Source organism: Lissotriton helveticus, chromosome 12 (genome assembly GCF_964261635.1).
Source record: "Lissotriton helveticus chromosome 12, aLisHel1.1, whole genome shotgun sequence".
In the NCBI taxonomy this organism is placed as follows: Eukaryota; Metazoa; Chordata; class Amphibia; order Caudata; family Salamandridae; genus Lissotriton; species Lissotriton helveticus.
Window position 1 is genome coordinate 839,148,141 of NC_136073.1, and position 17,907 is coordinate 839,166,047.

Consider the following 17,907-nt stretch of genomic DNA (forward strand, 5'->3'; position numbering starts at 1 on the left):
CGCAGAAACAAACACATGCAGATATCAAGGTCAGTTGTACTATTGAAAGTGGCAAGCAATTCTAATGCAAAATCAGTACTTGAACTAAACCTCTCCCCCAACCTCAGTGTTTCAACATTAGATAAAATACAATGAAGAAACGACTGCCTCTGAAGATACTCCTCTATGCATTTGTAAACTCGTACAACACACCTAGGTCAGGGATGTGTGGCAACCTATAACGTTTTCATAGCAGTGACGACTGTTATTTCTCAAACTGACAAACTTTACTCTCAAATGATCTTTCCCATCAGGTTAAATGATTACTCCAATGCTTCTGAGCTGCACACGCCAAGCCACCTCCGAGTAAAGCTAATTATTAATAGTTTTCTGCCATTTTGTTCTTTAGGGATTCGAGTAGAAACTAGATTTGAAAGCTGGAACTGTGGGAAAATCTCAATGTTCACTCCCACGCTCTACCGAGAAGGCACTGAAAACTCCCTCTCTAATAAATCTGTGTTAGACGGCGACCTGGAGGGTCGGCCGAGCACAAGGGAGAGGCCTCCGGTGAGGACCGTCTCTAGCGATCGCACAGGCAGGTAACTTCCCCCCCACAGATGGACACCACACAAAGATCAGGGTAACACCTTTTATAGGCAATTCTTGTAGTAGAGTGGTACGATACAAGGCGATCAGGACACGGTGATCCTCTCAATTCTAGTCTCTAGGAAAAGGAAGGGGGTAGCGGGACAGTCTTAGTACCCACGGGTACGGAGGTGTAACTGGGATAGCTCACAATCCTCGAGCTCGGTGTTCGGACGGGTCAGACCGCGGCAGCGCCGGCAGGTCCCGAAGAGGTCGTAGGTGGCAACGGGCCGCGGCAGCGCCAGCAGGTCCCCACGAGGATGAAGGTTACAACGGGCCGCGGCAGCGCCAGCAGGTCCCACGAGAATGCAGGTTGCAACGGGCCGCGGCAGCGCCAGCAGGTCCCACGAGGATGAAGGTTGCAGAGGGCCGCGGCAGCGCCAGCAGGTCCCACGAGGATGAAGGTTGCAGAGGGCCGCGGCAGCGCCAGCAGGTCCTACGAGGATGAAGGTTGCAGAGGGTCGCGGCAGCGCCAGCAGGTCCCACGAGGATGAAGGTTGCAGAGGGCCGCGGCAGCGCCAGCAGGTCCCACGAGGATGAAGGTTGCAGAGGGCCGCGCCAGCAGGCAGGACACAAGTTCACAAGGCAGGGCTGTGGCAGCGCCAGCAGTCCGTCAAGGATGAGTTAGTCGCGGTGTCTCTCGACTCCAGGATACAACTGCCTTCCTGTCCTGGGGCTGCCTCAGTTATAGGTCTGGCGCCCTTTGATGTCCGGACCCTCGCTCTTGGAGGTCGGGAGGTCTGGGATGAGGGAGTCCAGACACCCAGCAGGGGGGTGGAGCCAGCGCCCGAGGAGGCTGGGGGTGCTCGGCACCTGGCGGGGGAGAGCCATCGACACTTCTTACTCCCATTGACCTGCCAAGTGGTCCGTTCACCTCCTGGGTGGATGGTGGTGCCGGGATGTCGGGGCCTGGCCAGGCCCAGGGTCGGGGTCGGACTGAGGCCGCGCGGCCGCGTGGTGCCGTGTCCAAGATGGCGGCTGGGCCGGGCAATGGTGCTGACGGTGGCCCGGGCCCGTGACACAGGGACATCCGGGAGCAGGCGTCCCATGGGGGACGGGTTGCGGGTTTGTTCTGTGGGTAGTACCTGGAAGGCCGGGACCCGGGCCCGGTCCTGCGGGGAGGGAGCGAGCCCTTCATGGGGCCTGTCCAACATGCGTCCCCCCCAGCTGAAGGCGGGGAGAGTCACCCATCTTCTTGGGGACTTTCCTCGTCGAGGCGGAAAAAGCGGGACAGGACGTCCGCGTTGGCGTGGTCTTGACCAGGGCGATGCTCCACAGTGAAGTCCATCCCCTGCAGGGAGATGGACCAGCGCAATAGTTTGGGGTTCTCCCCCCGCATCTGCATGAGCCATTGCAGGGGCCGATGATCTGTCTGTACCCGGAAATGGGTTCCGAAGAGGTACGGCCGGAGCTTCTTGAGGGCCCATACCACTGCGAAGGCCTCTCGCTCAATGGTGCTCCAGCGCTGTTCTCGGGGCAGTAGGCGTCTGCTGAAGAAGGCCACTGGTTGGTCCACTCCTTCGGGGTTCAGTTGGGAGAGGACGGCCCCAATGCCATGGTCGGAGGCATCGGTCTGCACGATGAACTCGCGGCTGTAGTCGGGGGCCTGGAGCACAGGAGCGGTGCACATGGCGGCCTTCAGCGTCTCGAAGGCTGCTTGACAGTCGGGAGTCCAGTTGACTCTTTTTGGGTGGTTCTTAGACGTGAGTTCCGTGAGGGGCCCCACAATGCTGCCATAGTCCCTTACAAACCGTCGGTAGTATCCGGTGAGCCCCAGGAAGGCTCGGACCTCGGTTTGTGTCTCGGGGGGTTGCCAGGACTGAATGGCAGCTACCTTGAGTTGGAGGGGGGGCCACCAGACCGCTCCCCACTTGGTGTCCGAGGTAGGTCACGGACCCCTGGCCGATTTGGCACTTGCTGGCCTTTATGGTGAGGCCGGCCTGTTGGAGGGCCTGCAGGACCTCTCTGAGGTGGTGGAGGTGGTCCGTTCAGTGGCGGCTGTATACCGCGATGTCGTCCAGGTAGGCGGCGCTGAATTCTTCGAGGCCCGCCAATACCTGGTTCACCAGTCTTTGAAAAGTGGCTGGAGCGTTCTTCATGCCGAAGGGCATCACTCGGAAATGGTAGTGCCCATCCGGGGTGGAGAAAGCGGAACGTTCTTGGGCTCTGGGGGTGAGGCCGATCTGCCAGTAGCCCGCTGTCAGGTCGAAGATGCTTAGGTAGCGGGCTGCCCCCATGCGGTCGACTAGTTCATCTGCTCGGGGGATAGGGTGAGCGTCGGTTCGGGTGACCGCGTTCAGACCCCGATAGTCAATGCAGAACCGGAGTTCAGGGGTGGCACCCGGGGCCGCGGCCTTGGGGACCAGGACGACCGGGCTGGCCCAGGGACTGTCCGAAGGTTCGATGACTCCGAGGGCGAGCATCTTGGAGACTTCTTCTTGGATGCATGTACGTACCCGATCCGGTACTCGGTACGCCCGGTGTCGAACAGGAGGACTGTCCCCCGTGTCCACGTCGTGCAGGCACCAGGAGGTGACTCCGGGTGCGAGGGAGAACAGGTTTGCGAACGGCAGCAGGAGGGCCCGGCAATCTTGACGCTGCTCTGGGGTCAGGGCCTCGGAGAGTCGGACCCCGTCCACCGAACCATCTCTTTCCCGGGTCCTCAGTAGGTCAGGGAGGGGCTCGGAGTCTCCTTCTGTGCCACTGTCGGTAGCCATCAGCAGGCTGAGCTCTGAGCGCACGAAGTGGGGTTTGAGTCTGTTGGCGTGGAGGACCCGGAGGGGGTTCCGGGGGGACTCCAGGTCGATGAGATAGGTGACGGGACTCCTGCGCTCGATCACCTTGAAGGGCCCCGTCCATTTGTCCTGCAAGGCACACGGTTCGATGGGGGACATCACCCATACCTGCTGACCCGGTTCAAACTCGATGGAGGAGGCATGTTGGTCGTACCTCTTCTTCATGTCCTCTTGACTGGCCTCCAGATTGGCTTTAGCGATCTCCCTGAATTTCCGGGTCTGATTGCGGAGGGTCAGGAGGTATTTGTAGACGTCCGGGGGGGTCTTTAGGGGGGCCATTTCCCATTCCTCCTTCACTAGGCTGAGAGGCCCGCGAACGGGGTGTCCGTACAGGAGTTCGAAGGGGCTGAAGCCGAGGGACTTCTGGGGGACTTCTCGGTAGGCGAAGAGGAGGCACGGTAGTAGCACGTCCCACTGGCGGCGTAGGGGTTCTTCCAGCCCCATGATCATCCCCTTGAGGGTGCGGTTGAACCGCTCGACCAGTCCGTTCCCCTGGGGGTGATAGGGTGTTGTGAATCGGTAAGTGACTCCGCACTGCTGCCAGAGGGATTTCATATACTTTGAAATAAAGTTCGTACCCCTGTCGCTGATGACTTCCCGGGGGAAGCCCACTCGAGAGAAGATCCCCATTAAGGCTCGACCCACTACTGGGGCGGTTATAGTACGAAGGGGGACCGCCTCCGGATAGCGGGTAGCGTGGTCCACCAGGACCAGGATGAAGCGGTGGCCCTGTGCTGTTCGGGGATCCAGGGGCCCCACAATGTCTATTCCCACCCTTTCGAACGGGGTGGTCACCACGGGAAATGGTTGTAGGGGTGCCTTGAGTTTGCGGCCGCTCTTCCCGCTGGCCTGGCAGGTCGGGCAGGACCGGCAATGGTTGGAGACGTCATTTCTCATTTTGGGCCAAAAAAAGTGAGTCACCAGGCGGTGGTAGGTCTTGTCTTGGCCCAGGTGCCCGGCCAGGGGGACATCATGGGCCAGGTTCAACAGGAAGTCTCTGAAGTGGAGGGGCACCACCAGCACTCGCCCGGCCCCCAGTTCTGCGATTTTCTGCTCGCTGTACAAGAGATCATTGTCCCAATAAACCCAGTGGGCCCCGGTGGTGTCTCCGTGGCTCTGGGCGAGCGCCTGCTGTCGCAATCCCTCGAGGGAGGGGCAGGTCTTTTGCTCCTGCCGGAATTGTTCCTGGGTGGGCCCCCCTTCTTGACGCCACTGAGCCAGGTCGGGAAGCTCGGGGGGCTGTGTGGACCCCTCTGTGGTGGGGTCCGGGTGGTCGGTCTGGAGGAAGTCTTCTTCTGGAGCGATCGAGGGCGGAGGTGCTGCCCCTTCTTGTTCTTCTGGTCTAGGGATGGTGCGGGTGGCCATGGACTGGGTGGTCACGCACGCCCAGTCCGGGAGGCCCAACATCCCCAGATGCTCTCTTCTTTCCACAGCGGCCCACGGGGAGCTCTCGAGATCGTTCCCCAGGAGGCAGTCCACGGGGGCATCGTCGCGGACAGTTACTTTCAGCATGCCGGACACTCCTCCCCATTCGAAGGGGACGCAGGCCATCCGACACAGGCTCTCCGAGTTATCTGCCGATCGGACGGGGCAAAGTACGTTTGGTAGGATTTGTTCTGGGGTCACCAGGTGACAACGGACGGCCGTCACACTGGCCCCGGTGTCACGCAGGGCCTCGGCCTTGCGCCCATTGATGCTCACCCACTGGCTGTACTTCCGAGTGTTGGCGGGCAGGGGAGTCCGCGGGACCATGTCTCTTCCTCCCAGGCAGGCCAGGGTCATGGCGGCGGGTTCCCACTCGAACTGCTCCGACTCATAGGTCTCAGTGTCTTCGGGGACTTGTTCTTCTCCCAGGGCGGCGGCCGCCACCTGGCGGGGCCCGGGGACCTGGTTCTTCGGGCAGGTCGGGTCACTGGCATAGTGGCCGACTCGCTGGCATCGATGGCACGTCACGTTGGCTCGGAACCCCGGGCGCATCGGGGGGTTTCCCCGGCCGGCTGGAGCCGGGGTGGCGTTAGCGGGTGCGGCCGGGACGGCGTCTCTGCCCCGGCCCGGGCCTCCTCCTCCTCCTCCTCGGGGACGATGGTGACCTTGGTTGGTTCTGTTCTGCTCATTCGGCCCACTCCGGGCCACTCGGGTGCTCTCCCACCGGTCAGCCTCGGTGGCGAGCTGCCGGGGTTCAGTCAATTTACTGTCGAGGAGGTGCTGCCTGAGCTCGACGAAGCAGTTGTTGGAGAGGTGCTCCCACACAATGAGATTGAAGAGTTGTTCGTAAGTGGTTACGTTGTTACCCTTGATCCACCCCTCGAAAGCTCGGCTGAAATAGTTCACGTATTCCAGCCACGTTGTACCTGGGATCCGGGTGCAGTTGCGGAACCTCTGGCGGTACATTTCGGGTGTAAGCCCATATCGACTGAGGAGGGCGGCCTTCATATGGTCATAGGACGTCATTTGATGGTCCGGAAGCTGCAGCAGGGCATCACGACCCTCGTTGACGAATCTCCCCCATAGACCGGCTCCCCAGTCACTTCGAGCGACTCGGTGGGCGGTCATGGCAATCTCGTAGGCCTTGAACCACTGCTGTATGTCGTCGTTCCGGTGATATTCTCGGACCACATCCTTGGGGATGTGGACCTTCTGCTCGGTAGGACCTAGGGAGTGCGGTTGCTCGGGCACCCCTAGGTTTTTGTTCAGTTTGCGTATTTCTATCTCCGCTAGTTTGCACTCGTGCTCGTAGGCCAGTCTTTTTTCTTCGAGATCCCTCTGTCTCTGTTTTTCCTCTCGCTCTTCTCTGAGCCGTAAGTGTTCTAAGTTTATTTTTTGTTCCGCCAGCTTCAATTCTCCGTCTAATCTGAGTCGTGCCAAGTCTAACTCGTGTAATCTATTTTTTTCCCGCTCTTGGATCTCTTCACGGGAAGGGCCTGTTCTCCGTTCTTCCGTCAGGGTGGTGTTGACTTCCGGGGCTGCGGGGTCCCGGGGGGTTGCGGTATTTGTCTCTGTCCAGGCCTCTAGAGCGTTTTTGAAGTCTTCTTTTGTGCTTAGCCCGGTGGTAGCAATGCCTAAGTCCATGCAAAATTGTTTTAGCTCTCGGTGGTTGTATTCTTCCAGCCTTTCCATCTGGAACTTCTCCGCCGATCCGCTCTCTTTGGTCGTCATTGTGGTTTTAGTCGTAGGGTGAGTTACTGTCTGTACGGTACGCGTTGGTTCGGATCACGCCGCTAGCCACCAATGTTAGACGGCGACCTGGAGGGTCGGCCGAGCACAAGGGAGAGGCCTCCGGTGAGGACCGTCTCTAGCGATCGCACAGGCAGGTAACTTCCCCCCCCACAGATGGACACCACACAAAGATCAGGGTAACACCTTTTATAGGCAATTCTTGTAGTAGAGTGGTATGATACAAGGCGATCAGGACACGGTGATCCTCTCAATTCTAGTCTCTAGGAAAAGGAAGGGGGTAGCGGGACAGTCTTAGTACCCACGGGTACGGAGGTGTAACTGGGATAGCTCACAATCCTCGAGCTCGGTGTTCGGACGGGTCAGACCGCGGCAGCGCCGGCAGGTCCCGAAGAGGTCGTAGGTGGCAACGGGCCGCGGCAGCGCCAGCAGGTCCCCACGAGGATGAAGGTTACAACGGGCCGCGGCAGCGCCAGCAGGTCCCACGAAAATGCAGGTTGCAACGGGCCGCGGCAGCGCCAGCAGGTCCCACGAGGATGAAGGTTGCAGAGGGCCGCGGCAGCGCCAGCAGGTCCCACGAGGATGAAGGTTGCAGAGGGCCGCGGCAGCGCCAGCAGGTCCCACGAGGATGAAGGTTGCAGAGGGCCGCGGCAGCGCCAGCAGGCAGGACACTAGTTCACAAGGCAGGGCTGTGGCAGCGCCAGCAGTCCGTCAAGGATGAGTTAGTCGCGGTGTCTCTCGACTCCAGGATACAACTGCCTTCCTGTCCTGGGGCTGCCTCAGTTATAGGTCTGGCGCCCTTTGATGTCCGGACCCTCGCTCTTGGAGGTCGGGAGGTCTGGGATGAGGGAGTCCAGACACCCAGCAGGGGGGTGGAGCCAGCGCCCGAGGAGGCTGGGGGTGCTCGGCACCTGGCGGGGGAGAGCCATCGACACTTCTTACTCCCATTGACCTGCCAAGTGGTCCGTTCACCTCCTGGGTGGATGGTGGTGCCGGGATGTCGGGGCCTGGCCAGGCCCAGGGTCGGGGTCGGACTGAGGCCGCGCGGCCGCGTGGTGCCGTGTCCAAGATGGCGGCTGGGCCGGGCAATGGTGCTGACGGTGGCCCGGGCCCGTGACACAGGGACATCCGGGAGCAGGCGTCCCATGGGGGACGGGTTGCGGGTTTGTTCTGTGGGTAGTACCTGGAAGGCCGGGACCCGGGCCCGGTCCTGCGGGGAGGGAGCGAGCCCTTCATGGGGCCTGTCCAACAATCTGCCTTTTCTTCATGGTCACCCTGGATTTCTTGCCTTTTGCTAAGCACTAAAATTGTGCCCAGCATTAGAACTCTGTGCACTTTACCCCTGCTAACTAGTAGCAAAGCACCTGTGCTCACCCTTTGACATGGTCGAATTGGCATACTCCCAAATAGTATATTTAACTTGCCTATACATCCCTGGTATATGTTACAAAATGTGCACAGAGGGGGCGTGGCTTAGCGGGCAACGATGGTGGACGCAGCTTGCTAGAGCTCCCACCGGCCCGACATTTATCCGGCAGTTATCCTGGCTCCTGAACCCGCTACATAACCCACCAGAGCGGAGATAGTGGCGGAGGGCAGGAGGTGTTCTTCGGTGCCCCCCGACCTTTTACGGCCACGACAGCAGCAGCGGCAGATAGCGGCCTGGTCCCCTGAGTGACACCGGGACCTCGATTTTGACGCTCCCAGATCGGAGGGTCTCCGCGCCGGCCGGCTGGGCCAGCTCCTCTCCTGGGCCTGCGGCCCCCCCTTGAAGGTGGAACATTGGCTGTATCAGTGGACTTGCCCGCAGGTGTGGGGCGCCGGCCTGAGCTAGGGGGAAGACCGAGGGGCACTGCGGCCTGCATCGGGGCCGGGAGACCGGGACCTCGAGTTTCGAGGCTCCCGGCTGCGAGGGCTGGAGCCTTGTGGTGCCCGAGGGGCTGATCGGAGAAGCTGAGGACCCGGTGCCCCCCCGGAGTGGGTGCCTGCCCGGGGACTTGGTGTGCTCCCTGACCACGGACGAGTGTGGGGATTGATCCTGCGTGGACCCGGTGGCGGCGCCTGGTGTGACCCTCTATCTATCGGTGACTCTGGTTGGAGGCGAGGACCGGCCGGCCCACGTAACGCCGGTGAGTGCCCGAGACTGTTGGCCAGTGGTCCGGGGGGTTCCTCCGCTGGGTGCTGGTGGCGGCCGCTGCGTGGCCTGGAGTGGATTCGACACAGCACCCCCGCCCCCTTCCCCCCCCCCCCTCCCTCCCCGCTTGAGACTGGAGTATGGAGTAGAGCCATCGTGGAGCAGAGACAGGGCCAGCCTGAGACGCTGTGGTGCTCCCTGCACTTGGGAGCGGCCTTGTGGACCCTGGTGGCCCCCCCCCAGGCGGAGGACGACAATAGTGTGGAGACCTGGTGGGCCTGAGGTTCCTTGAGTGGTGTACTCTTGCTTACATTTGGAGGTGCGGGGGTAGGCGTAGACACTGTTGATCGGGGACCGGTTGGGCCCAGGTGTACTGCGACAATGACCAGAGGTGGGGGGGGGTTAGTGGATCCGCCAAGCAGGGGACCCTGGACAAATTTACGGGGCCGAGTGGAGCGCCTGGTGCCTCGGGCGGAGGCCATGGATCGGGCCCTGACAATGCAGCACTTATGGCGGCGATCACCCAGTCCAGAGACATGCTGGACGCCAAGATTGGGGCGGTCGGCGCGGATGTGACCCTATTGCGTCAGGACCTGTGGAACGCGGTGGTGCGCATTACTGAGGCGGAATCCAGGATATCGGTGGTGGAAGACTACGTTGGGACCCTGAAGCGGAAAGTGGCGGCAATGGAAAATGTCCAGAGGGGCCTTGCGCTTCGTGTGGAAGATGCTGAAGGGCGGGCGCGCAGAAACAACCTTCGCTTCGTGGGGTTTCCGGAAGGCTGCGAGAAGGGGAACATGGAACTGTTCTTGTCTCACTGGTTGGAGTCCTGGCTTCCCCCAGATGTACTGTCGCGGTGCTTTGTTATTGAGCGCGCGCATAGAGCCCTGACGCAGAAGCCGCCGACGGCGAGCGGCCCAGGACGGTGATCGCTAGGATTCTGAATTTCCACGACAGGGACACTATCCTGCGGGAAGCGAGGACCAAAGACTCCCTTCTCTTCGAAAACCACAAGATAATGATCTTTCCCGACTACACCAGGATAGTGCAACAACAACGCCACTCGTTCATCGCCGCCAAGGCTAAACTTCGAGGCCTGAAGATCCAGTACTCCCTCCTTTATCCGGCCCACTTGCGGGTAATCTTTCAATCGAAAACTCACTTTTTTGATACTCCGGAGGATGTCTTTAAGTGGACGGATGAGACAGTGAGGGTACGACCGCATGCCCAGCCGGGACTGAACCCGGGTCACTCACGGGACCCATCACCGGCACGGGAGGATTCCACAGCCAAGGGCAGGAGACATAGGAGATCGAGGTCGCGGAAACGCTCCCCTTCACGTAGTGGAAAACGAGATGGCGCACCCACCGACTCTGATCACTCTGGCAAGGATGGAGGTGGCTCAGGGGACTGAATCTGCTCATGATAAGTACAGGCTCCCATTGGGAGATGGTTTTCCTGTGTTCGTTTGGACTGCGGCTTGCTAACTGACTGCATAATCGCTGCATGCCTTTCTTTATTCATGGTTGGGACTCTGTGGGGAAGTGGGTGGGGTTCAGGTAGCTCTTCTATAGGGGCTTGCCTCCTACTTAAGTGGGAGATGTTAAGGGGGGGGGTCGGTTGGCTGGGTGGGTAGTTGGGTCTGTTGAGGAGGGGTTCTTGGGGATCCATTGGAGTGGGTGGCCGCTGACCTCCCGTTGGGGGTTAGGGTGCTCCTGCACCGCAACAGGTACTTCAATGTTGTTGAGGTATGGGGGTGGGGGGCGGGCGGTTTGTTGGGAGTTGGGTCGGGGTTGGGTCTGGGGGTTGGGGGAAGGGGGATACACGGTGTTTGGGTCCACAGGAGTAACTTGTTCACGCACGATGGTCCATCAGGTTCGTTTTATGTACTACGGGCAATTGCGCTCTCTCATGCCCGGACAGTTCCACCCCTTTCCATTTGATGGCGGCTAGGGGTCCTGCCTCGGAGCTCCCCAGAGCTACTCTGAGAATTGGGAGTTGGAACGTGCGGGGTATGCTCGATAAAATTAAGAGAGGGGCTGTACTGCGACAGGGTAAACGGGAAAAGGCTGATGTTCTACTGTTACAAGAGACTCATCTCCTAGGTACGAAGACTCTGAGTCTACAAAGGTATGGTTATCATCAGGTGTACCATGCAGGGTTTGCTCGGGGATCCCGAGGGGTGGCGGTCTTGGTCCATTGGAGAGTATCCTATGTACATTCCTCGCAGTGGATTGATGCACAGGGCAGGTATGTTTTTATCAAAGGAATGATTGGCGAGGAACAAGTGGTATTTGGTAGTGTGTATGCTCCCCCCCCTTGCAATGGTCTCTGGCGGAGAAGCTGTTTGCGGTCTGGGCGGAGGTGCCGGACGTCTTGTCACTGATAGGTGGCGATTGGAACGATGTAATGGATGGATCTGCGGATCGATACAGGCCGGGTGGCGGACAAATGGCGGTTGCCCCTACGAAACTGAGTGAGATGGTGAGAGGTATGGGATGGACGGATGCCTGGCGCTGCCAACACCCACACAATAGGGAATTTACTTATGTGTCTGCGGTCCATCGTTCATTCTCTCGGTTGGACTACTTGTTCGTCCCGTGCGCCACCCTCGGAAGGGTGGCATCGACTGCCATTCTGCCCCGGGGGCTTTCTGATCACTCCCCCGTGACGATCGATATTCTCCTTGACAGACGGCGACAGCCGTTCCGGTGGCGCCTCTCTACTTGGCATCTGCTACGGGATGACTATCAGTCCCACATGCGTGAGGCCATTGCCCACTACTGGAGGGAGAATGAGGGGCCGGACTCTGACGTGGTGACCCTCTGGGAGGCCATGAAGCCGACACTCAGAGGTGTAGACATTGCCTGGTGTGCGAGGGCCCGCAGGACTCGAAAGGAGGAACTGGAGAAGGCGGAAGAACGCGTCCGCACTCTGGAGACACGCTCTACAGAGACAGGGGCAGAGGAGGATACGCGGCGGCTCCTGCAGGCACAGACTGAGTCTGCGTCCCTATTGCTTGAGGAGTCGCGCCAAATATGGCTCGCAACGCAGAGTAGAATATACCAGTGGGGGGACAAATCTAGCTCTATGCTGTACAGGCTGTGCCAGAATGCGTTCCAGGCTCAGACGCTGCCGACGCTGAAGGATGAGGCAGGGACCCCCATAACTGATCCAGGGACTATAGCTGCCAGTTTTGCGAGCTACTACAAGGCGCAATACGCCCCCAGGGACTCCCTTCCGGCGGAGGCTATAGACAAATTCCTGGCGGATCTCCCGCCGCGGGGGGATCTCCGACGAGGAGCGTGCTGACCTGGAGCTTCCTTTGTCCACGGAGGAACTGGGCAAGGCATTGGGCGAGCTGAATGCCGGGAAGGCCCCTGGGCCGAACGGCTTCCCGTGTGAGTTTCTACGGAAATTCCACCTCCAGTTAGGGACCCATTTCAAAAAGGCATTGGATGCTGCCGGGGAAAGTGGTCAGCTGCCATCGGATTGGAGACATGCCGAGATAGTGGTGTTTTGCAAGCCGGGGAGACCGCCAGATAGACATGAATCGTACCGCCCTATCTCTCTCCTGAACATCGAGGCAAAGATACTGGCGAAGGCACTGGCCAATCGCCTCCTACCTCTTATTACCGCTCTGGTCCATCCGGACCAGGCTGGTTTTATGCCACACAGAGCCACGAGACACAATATTAGGCGGGCCCAGGTGGCTCTGGAGATGATGAAAGCCACCGGCTCCCAGGCGGCGCTCCTATTGGCAGACATCGATAGAGCCTTCGACTCGCTGAGCTGGATATACTTGCAGGCACTCCTACCCCGTTTGAATCTTGGCCCTCGCTTCCTATTGTATGTGCGGCTGCTGTATACCGGCCTGACGGCGTCAGTGCGGGTGGCGGGTGCGGTTTCAGACGCCTTTCCCATTGGGCGAGGCACCCGACAGGGTTGCCCGCTCTCGCCATACTTATTTGCTCTAGCAATGGAACCCCTCGCGGCGTGGGTGCGAATAGATGCACAGATGAAGGGGTTCGAGTGTGAGGCTGGTCCGTCAGACCGTATCGCGCTCTACGCGGACGATGTGCTGTTCTTTCTGACGGACCTCGACAGGTCAGGCCCCAGAGTACTTGAGATACTGAGAGTGTTTGGAGAAGTATCAGGGCTGAATCTCAATGTGCTGAAGTCCGTTTTGTGGACCCTAGGCAGCGGGGTGGCTCTTGGTGCCTGGGCATCGGCCTTACAAAAGGCGACGGGAGGCCTTAAATACCTAGGGGTGTTCTTGACTGACATCCCTGGAGTCTCGTGGGAGCGTAATATTATTCCGGTTTGGGATAGAGTCAGATCAGACATGAAGACGTGGTCCTGTATGCCCTTGAACTTATATGGCCCGTCAGCCATCTTTAAGATGGTCGCTCTTCCTCGTCTGCTTTACCAACTGCAGAATCATCCCTACCCTATTTTGCCACAATGGTTCCGCCAAGTAGATTCGGCGCTAGGCCGTTTCCTCTGGGCTGGGGGGACGGTGCGGGTGGGCCTTCGCACCTGCTTCCTCTCTACATACTGCGGTGGCCTGGCGTCTTCGGACATCCTCTCCTACTATCAGGCGTCCCATCTCGTGATCCTCAACGAATGGTGGTATGGAGATCGGGGAGACCCGGCATACGCTCTGAAAAGATATCTAATGGAACCCGATACCTTGCACACGCTACTGTACTCAGCCGGGAAAAGAAAGAAGCTTCCGGTGGTTCCGCAAACTGTCTTTCGAGTCTGGCGTCGGGCGCTTGGTCGCATGGGGTGGTGGAATAGGCTGACTGGGGAGACCCCATTGTGGCGGAATGGCCGCCTACCGGCTTTGTCGACCCTGCCGGGGTTTCGCGGCTGGGACTCAATAGGGATCTCGGCGTTGGGGCATGTTATCAGGGGCACGACCCTTAAATCCTTCCAGGAGTTGAGGGATGAGTAAGACATGCCGAGTACCCAGTTCTTCAAATACCTGCAGTTCCGCCATGCTATCTCCCCCGCCCTGGAGGGGTTGGACTCTCTGCTGGAATTCAGTCCCATAGAGGCTAAATTATTTATGGGAGAATTAACGGAGAAGAAAATTTCATGCGTGTACCAATCCCTAGTCACTCACTGTGCGCCCTCCCTGGATGGCCTTCGGGCCAAATGGGAGAGAGACGTTGGTGAAATAGATGAGGAAGGATGGAGGGAGGCTCTTGCGGCTCCGAGGGAGGCGGCCATCGCCGTGCGGCTGCGTTTTATCCAATTTAAATACCCACACAGGGCTTACTATACGAGAGAGAGGCTGTGGCGAGCTGGTTTGATGCCTCCCCCGACTGTCTGAGGTGTGGTAGGGAAATGGGTACGTTCCTGCATACAGTGTGGACCTGTGGGGCAATGGTGCGATATTGGAAGCGTATTTGGGATTGCTTGGATGAGGTACTGGGCTGGCAGCTCCCGCGTACGTCGCAGCTGGGTCTTTTGCATGTCTTGGAGCAGGTGAGCTGTAACATCTATAAGAGGCATCTCTTGCTCCTGGGCCTTACGGTTGCTAAGCGGGATGTGGCCCGGGCCTGGAAAAACCCTGGGGCTCCCCCGATTGAGGTCTGGAAAAGGAGGTATGGACTACTGTATGGGACTAGAACGCCCTGTATTTGAGGCCCGTGGCTGCCCCAGCAAACACTATAAAATCTGGAAGAGGTGGGCAGAGTACAGGGGGTTGTGGCTAGAGCCGCCGCCGCAGCAGGACACAATGGCGGATCAACTATCATGAGTGCCGGGACGGGAATGAGAGCGCATTACCATCTTTGTGCAGATTACTTTGTTTAGATCCTGGTGACCATCGTGAACGGGGTGGGGGTGGGAACCGGGTGGGGGGTTGTTACGGGATGGGAGGGGGGATCCGGGTAGTTAATGTCCCTATTTTATCCTGCCTTTTGTGCGGATTGCTGCAACTGTGATTCATGTTTATATGCTTACAGCCTTCCAGTGTCTGGAGTGCTGTACATGTCTCTGCAATCTATTTTTGAAATGTCAATAAAACCTGGTTTTGAAAAAAAATAAAAAATGTGCACAGCGCCTGGAAGTTAAATGCCATTAGAGGGCTACAGCACCAATTATGTCATCCACTATAATGGCAGTACAAACATGGCTTCAGGCTTACCAGTATAACCTGACTGTAGTATTGTAAAAACTGCAAATCTACCTTTTGATAGGTTAAACCCTCCCTTTCAAACAAGTCAGCCCTTTGTAGGCCTTATAGCCCACAAGGCAGATTGCACAGTTTTTTAAAGTAGGAAATGTGGAATTTAATGTTGAAATGTCCTTACTCCTTACAGTGGCCAGAACCAAAAAGCTATTTTTCACTGTGGCCAGCCTGGTTACCCCTATGTAGAAAACCAGAGCAAAGAATAAAATCCAAATCCGAGGAATGGAAATAGCTTATAAAAAAATGAAAGAACTATTTTTAATAGTTACTTAAAATCAAATTCAATGGGGACGTCTGAGCTTCTATACAAATTAAGGAAAATGACTTTTAGGAAGTTACTTTTTCCCAGCCTGGTGTTTTTGGATGATATTTTGCATTGATTCTCCACCCTCTCCCAACCAGTGAAAACTATTTGAATTGGTGTGAAGCAAACAGGCTGTACTGAATAGGCACAGAGGATTCCTTTGAACCTCAGAGAATAAAATTGGTGTGGGCTCTTAAGGCCTTTTTGACACAACACTGTCAAACCCTGCTAGATAGTTTGACAGATCCGCTGCTGGGTTTACATATAACACTTGGGCAGACTAGGCTGCCAGGACAATTCTTGTGTGTCCACTGTCTGGTTGCCAGGAAACTCTGTTTTTGTCTCACAGGACATCCTCTGGGTTTTACATACAATACTAGGGGCACACTTGAATGTTGGCAAACAGGCTGCGAAGGCAATTCTTGTGTATTTACTGTTTGGTTTCTGGAGAACCCTTTTGTCCTACCAGACTTCTGTCTCTGGGCTTTTTGGGGGGTACAGTGGCTCGATCAAACTGGACTTTAGTGTCAGATGTGAAAAGACAATAGGGTCATTCTATGTACTCCCCTTTCACACACCTGCCCTCAGAGCCCAAGTATATTGTCAAAAGATTTTCACCATCTTGAAAATGCCCAAAGTGCATAGCTTTGTTCCCTATTGGTTAAGGAACACCCATGAATAATTCCCACAGACTAGCTTGTGCAAGGCATAAATGTTGCAGCTCCAGCCACCCACTTCAGAACACTTTCTGGACCAGGGAAAAAGAAAAGAGGACTGGACCGGCTTCCGTAACCTGAGCAGTCCCTCAAGTGCTGGACCTTCTCCACCCAGGACAATGAGGTGGACTCCATGTAGTCATAAGGCTGCCCCCCTTGTTTCTGCTACAGGGCTACAACACAGTACTAGAGGGCCTTCCTACAACTGTCCAGATGACCTTACTGTCTGCCTTTGCCTGACCCGTTGTGCATTTACAAATGCCTCTCGTGAGGTGCTTTAGAAGTGTATTCCTATGGTAGATTTGTACTTAAAGGACTAAGTCAGAAGGTAAAATCTTTGACCGGGGCAAACCTGAATGGTGTATCCAACCTTCACTCAGCTGCGGTTAGAGCAATGGTGTGTGGCAGCAAACAAGCAATTCTTATAGCCTCTTTTTGTGACTGTCACTATTTCATGAATATTTTTATGTTCTTTGGTGCATAGTTTTAGGGTTACATTACCCTAAAGCCCAGTGAGGTAACTGAAGGATGCCTGTCAGAATTATATAAAAGCAACCCAATAAATAAATCAAAGTTAAAACAATGTGCTATGTTTCAGTCCAAAATGTAACCACCCAAAAAGAAACTGAATAATAAAAGGGCTGCCCCTCCTCCACCCTATGTCACCCTTGCACTACAAACTATAACTTAAATACCAACTTACCCTGAGGAGGCGTGGGACTAGGTGACTCGGGTGTGGTTTGGGGAATACTTTGGGTAGGGGATGGGGTTGTGGTGGGGGTTGGGGTGGTGATGACAGTGTCTTGGGTCGTCTCCGGTTCCAGTGCAGTTTGACTCTTCTTGGCTTTACGCTCAGTGATGACAGTGTTCTGCTTTTTGGGGCGTCCACGTTTCCTGCCAGCAGGCTTTCGGCCTTTTCGTTTCAGTTTTCTTCTGCGGGGCTTGGCAGGGGATGGTTTTTTAACCACTGATTTAACAGGTTTATCTTCTTCAGCACCAGAATCCTGGGAAAATAGAAAAATGGGGTAGCATGCTTATAAGTGTACCTTCAACAATTGCTAGACCAAGCACATTGATTTGTAATAATTATGACTTGTGTAAACATTTTGCCTGTACAAAAAGTATTAAACATTATTTGTTGTTTAAAAATGAATGACTTTATTCCGCTTAACATTTTGGGAGTAAGACAACTGCTATTGTAACTCTCGTATTGCAATAGAATGGCAGAAGTACCAAGGGTAGGACTGAGACACAAAATAGGCATGGGCACCAAAATCCATGTAGCCCCTACTAGCAAATAAGATAACTAAGAAAGTGTCCCACATTTGCAAATCTGGGCAACCTTGAACGTGTAAAGACACGCTCCAAAGGTGTTTTGCAAGGTAAGGGGCACAGCATAAATTTGTTTTTGCTGGAGCCAATGTTTATGATAAGAACTTAGCAGTAAAAACTAACCTACCAGACCATAAAACACGCCCACAAAAAGTCAAAAAGCCAACCCATACACTGACAAGTCAGAACAGCCATTCTGCCACTGCTAGGTCAATATGTGTAGGAAGGTGGCTACCTGACTATGGTTACCCCAGATTTTTTGCCTTGTGTTTAGCTGGTTTTTTACTTAGTTGACCTGGTTCCCTGCTAATCAGGGCCCCAGGCCATCTGCTCTCTCTGTAAAATGGATTCCATGTACCCTAGGTACATACCACAATTGGAAATGGACTCCTTGTCAGCCCCTGTACCATGCACTATAGGTGCCCAGGGCATAGGAGCCACCAAGGCCTACCAGGGGCTGCAGCATATCTTTTGCCACCCCTGGCTGGTTCTTAAATTGACACAACTGGCTGATCACTCAGCTGGGGCAAGGTGGTGTAATCACCCCTTGCTTAGATATAGTATACCTATGTCTAAACCTATATCTGGACACATATAAACCTGTGAGCCACTCCTATGGAAGG

The 17,907-nt window shown here is 56.3% G+C and overlaps 1 protein-coding gene across 2 annotated transcripts in view; it reads right to left on the minus strand.

The window, feature by feature from the left end:
* The window catches only part of DOT1L (DOT1 like histone lysine methyltransferase), a 235,074-nt gene that overhangs the window by 95,708 nt on the left and 121,459 nt on the right, over positions 1 to 17,907 (minus strand). For both annotated transcript variants that reach the window (XM_078671100.1, XM_078671099.1), the window contains exon 14: positions 16,656 to 16,956. In XM_078671100.1, the coding sequence (XP_078527226.1) occupies positions 16,656 to 16,956 (301 nt within the window). The remainder of the gene's footprint in view (positions 1 to 16,655; positions 16,957 to 17,907) is intronic.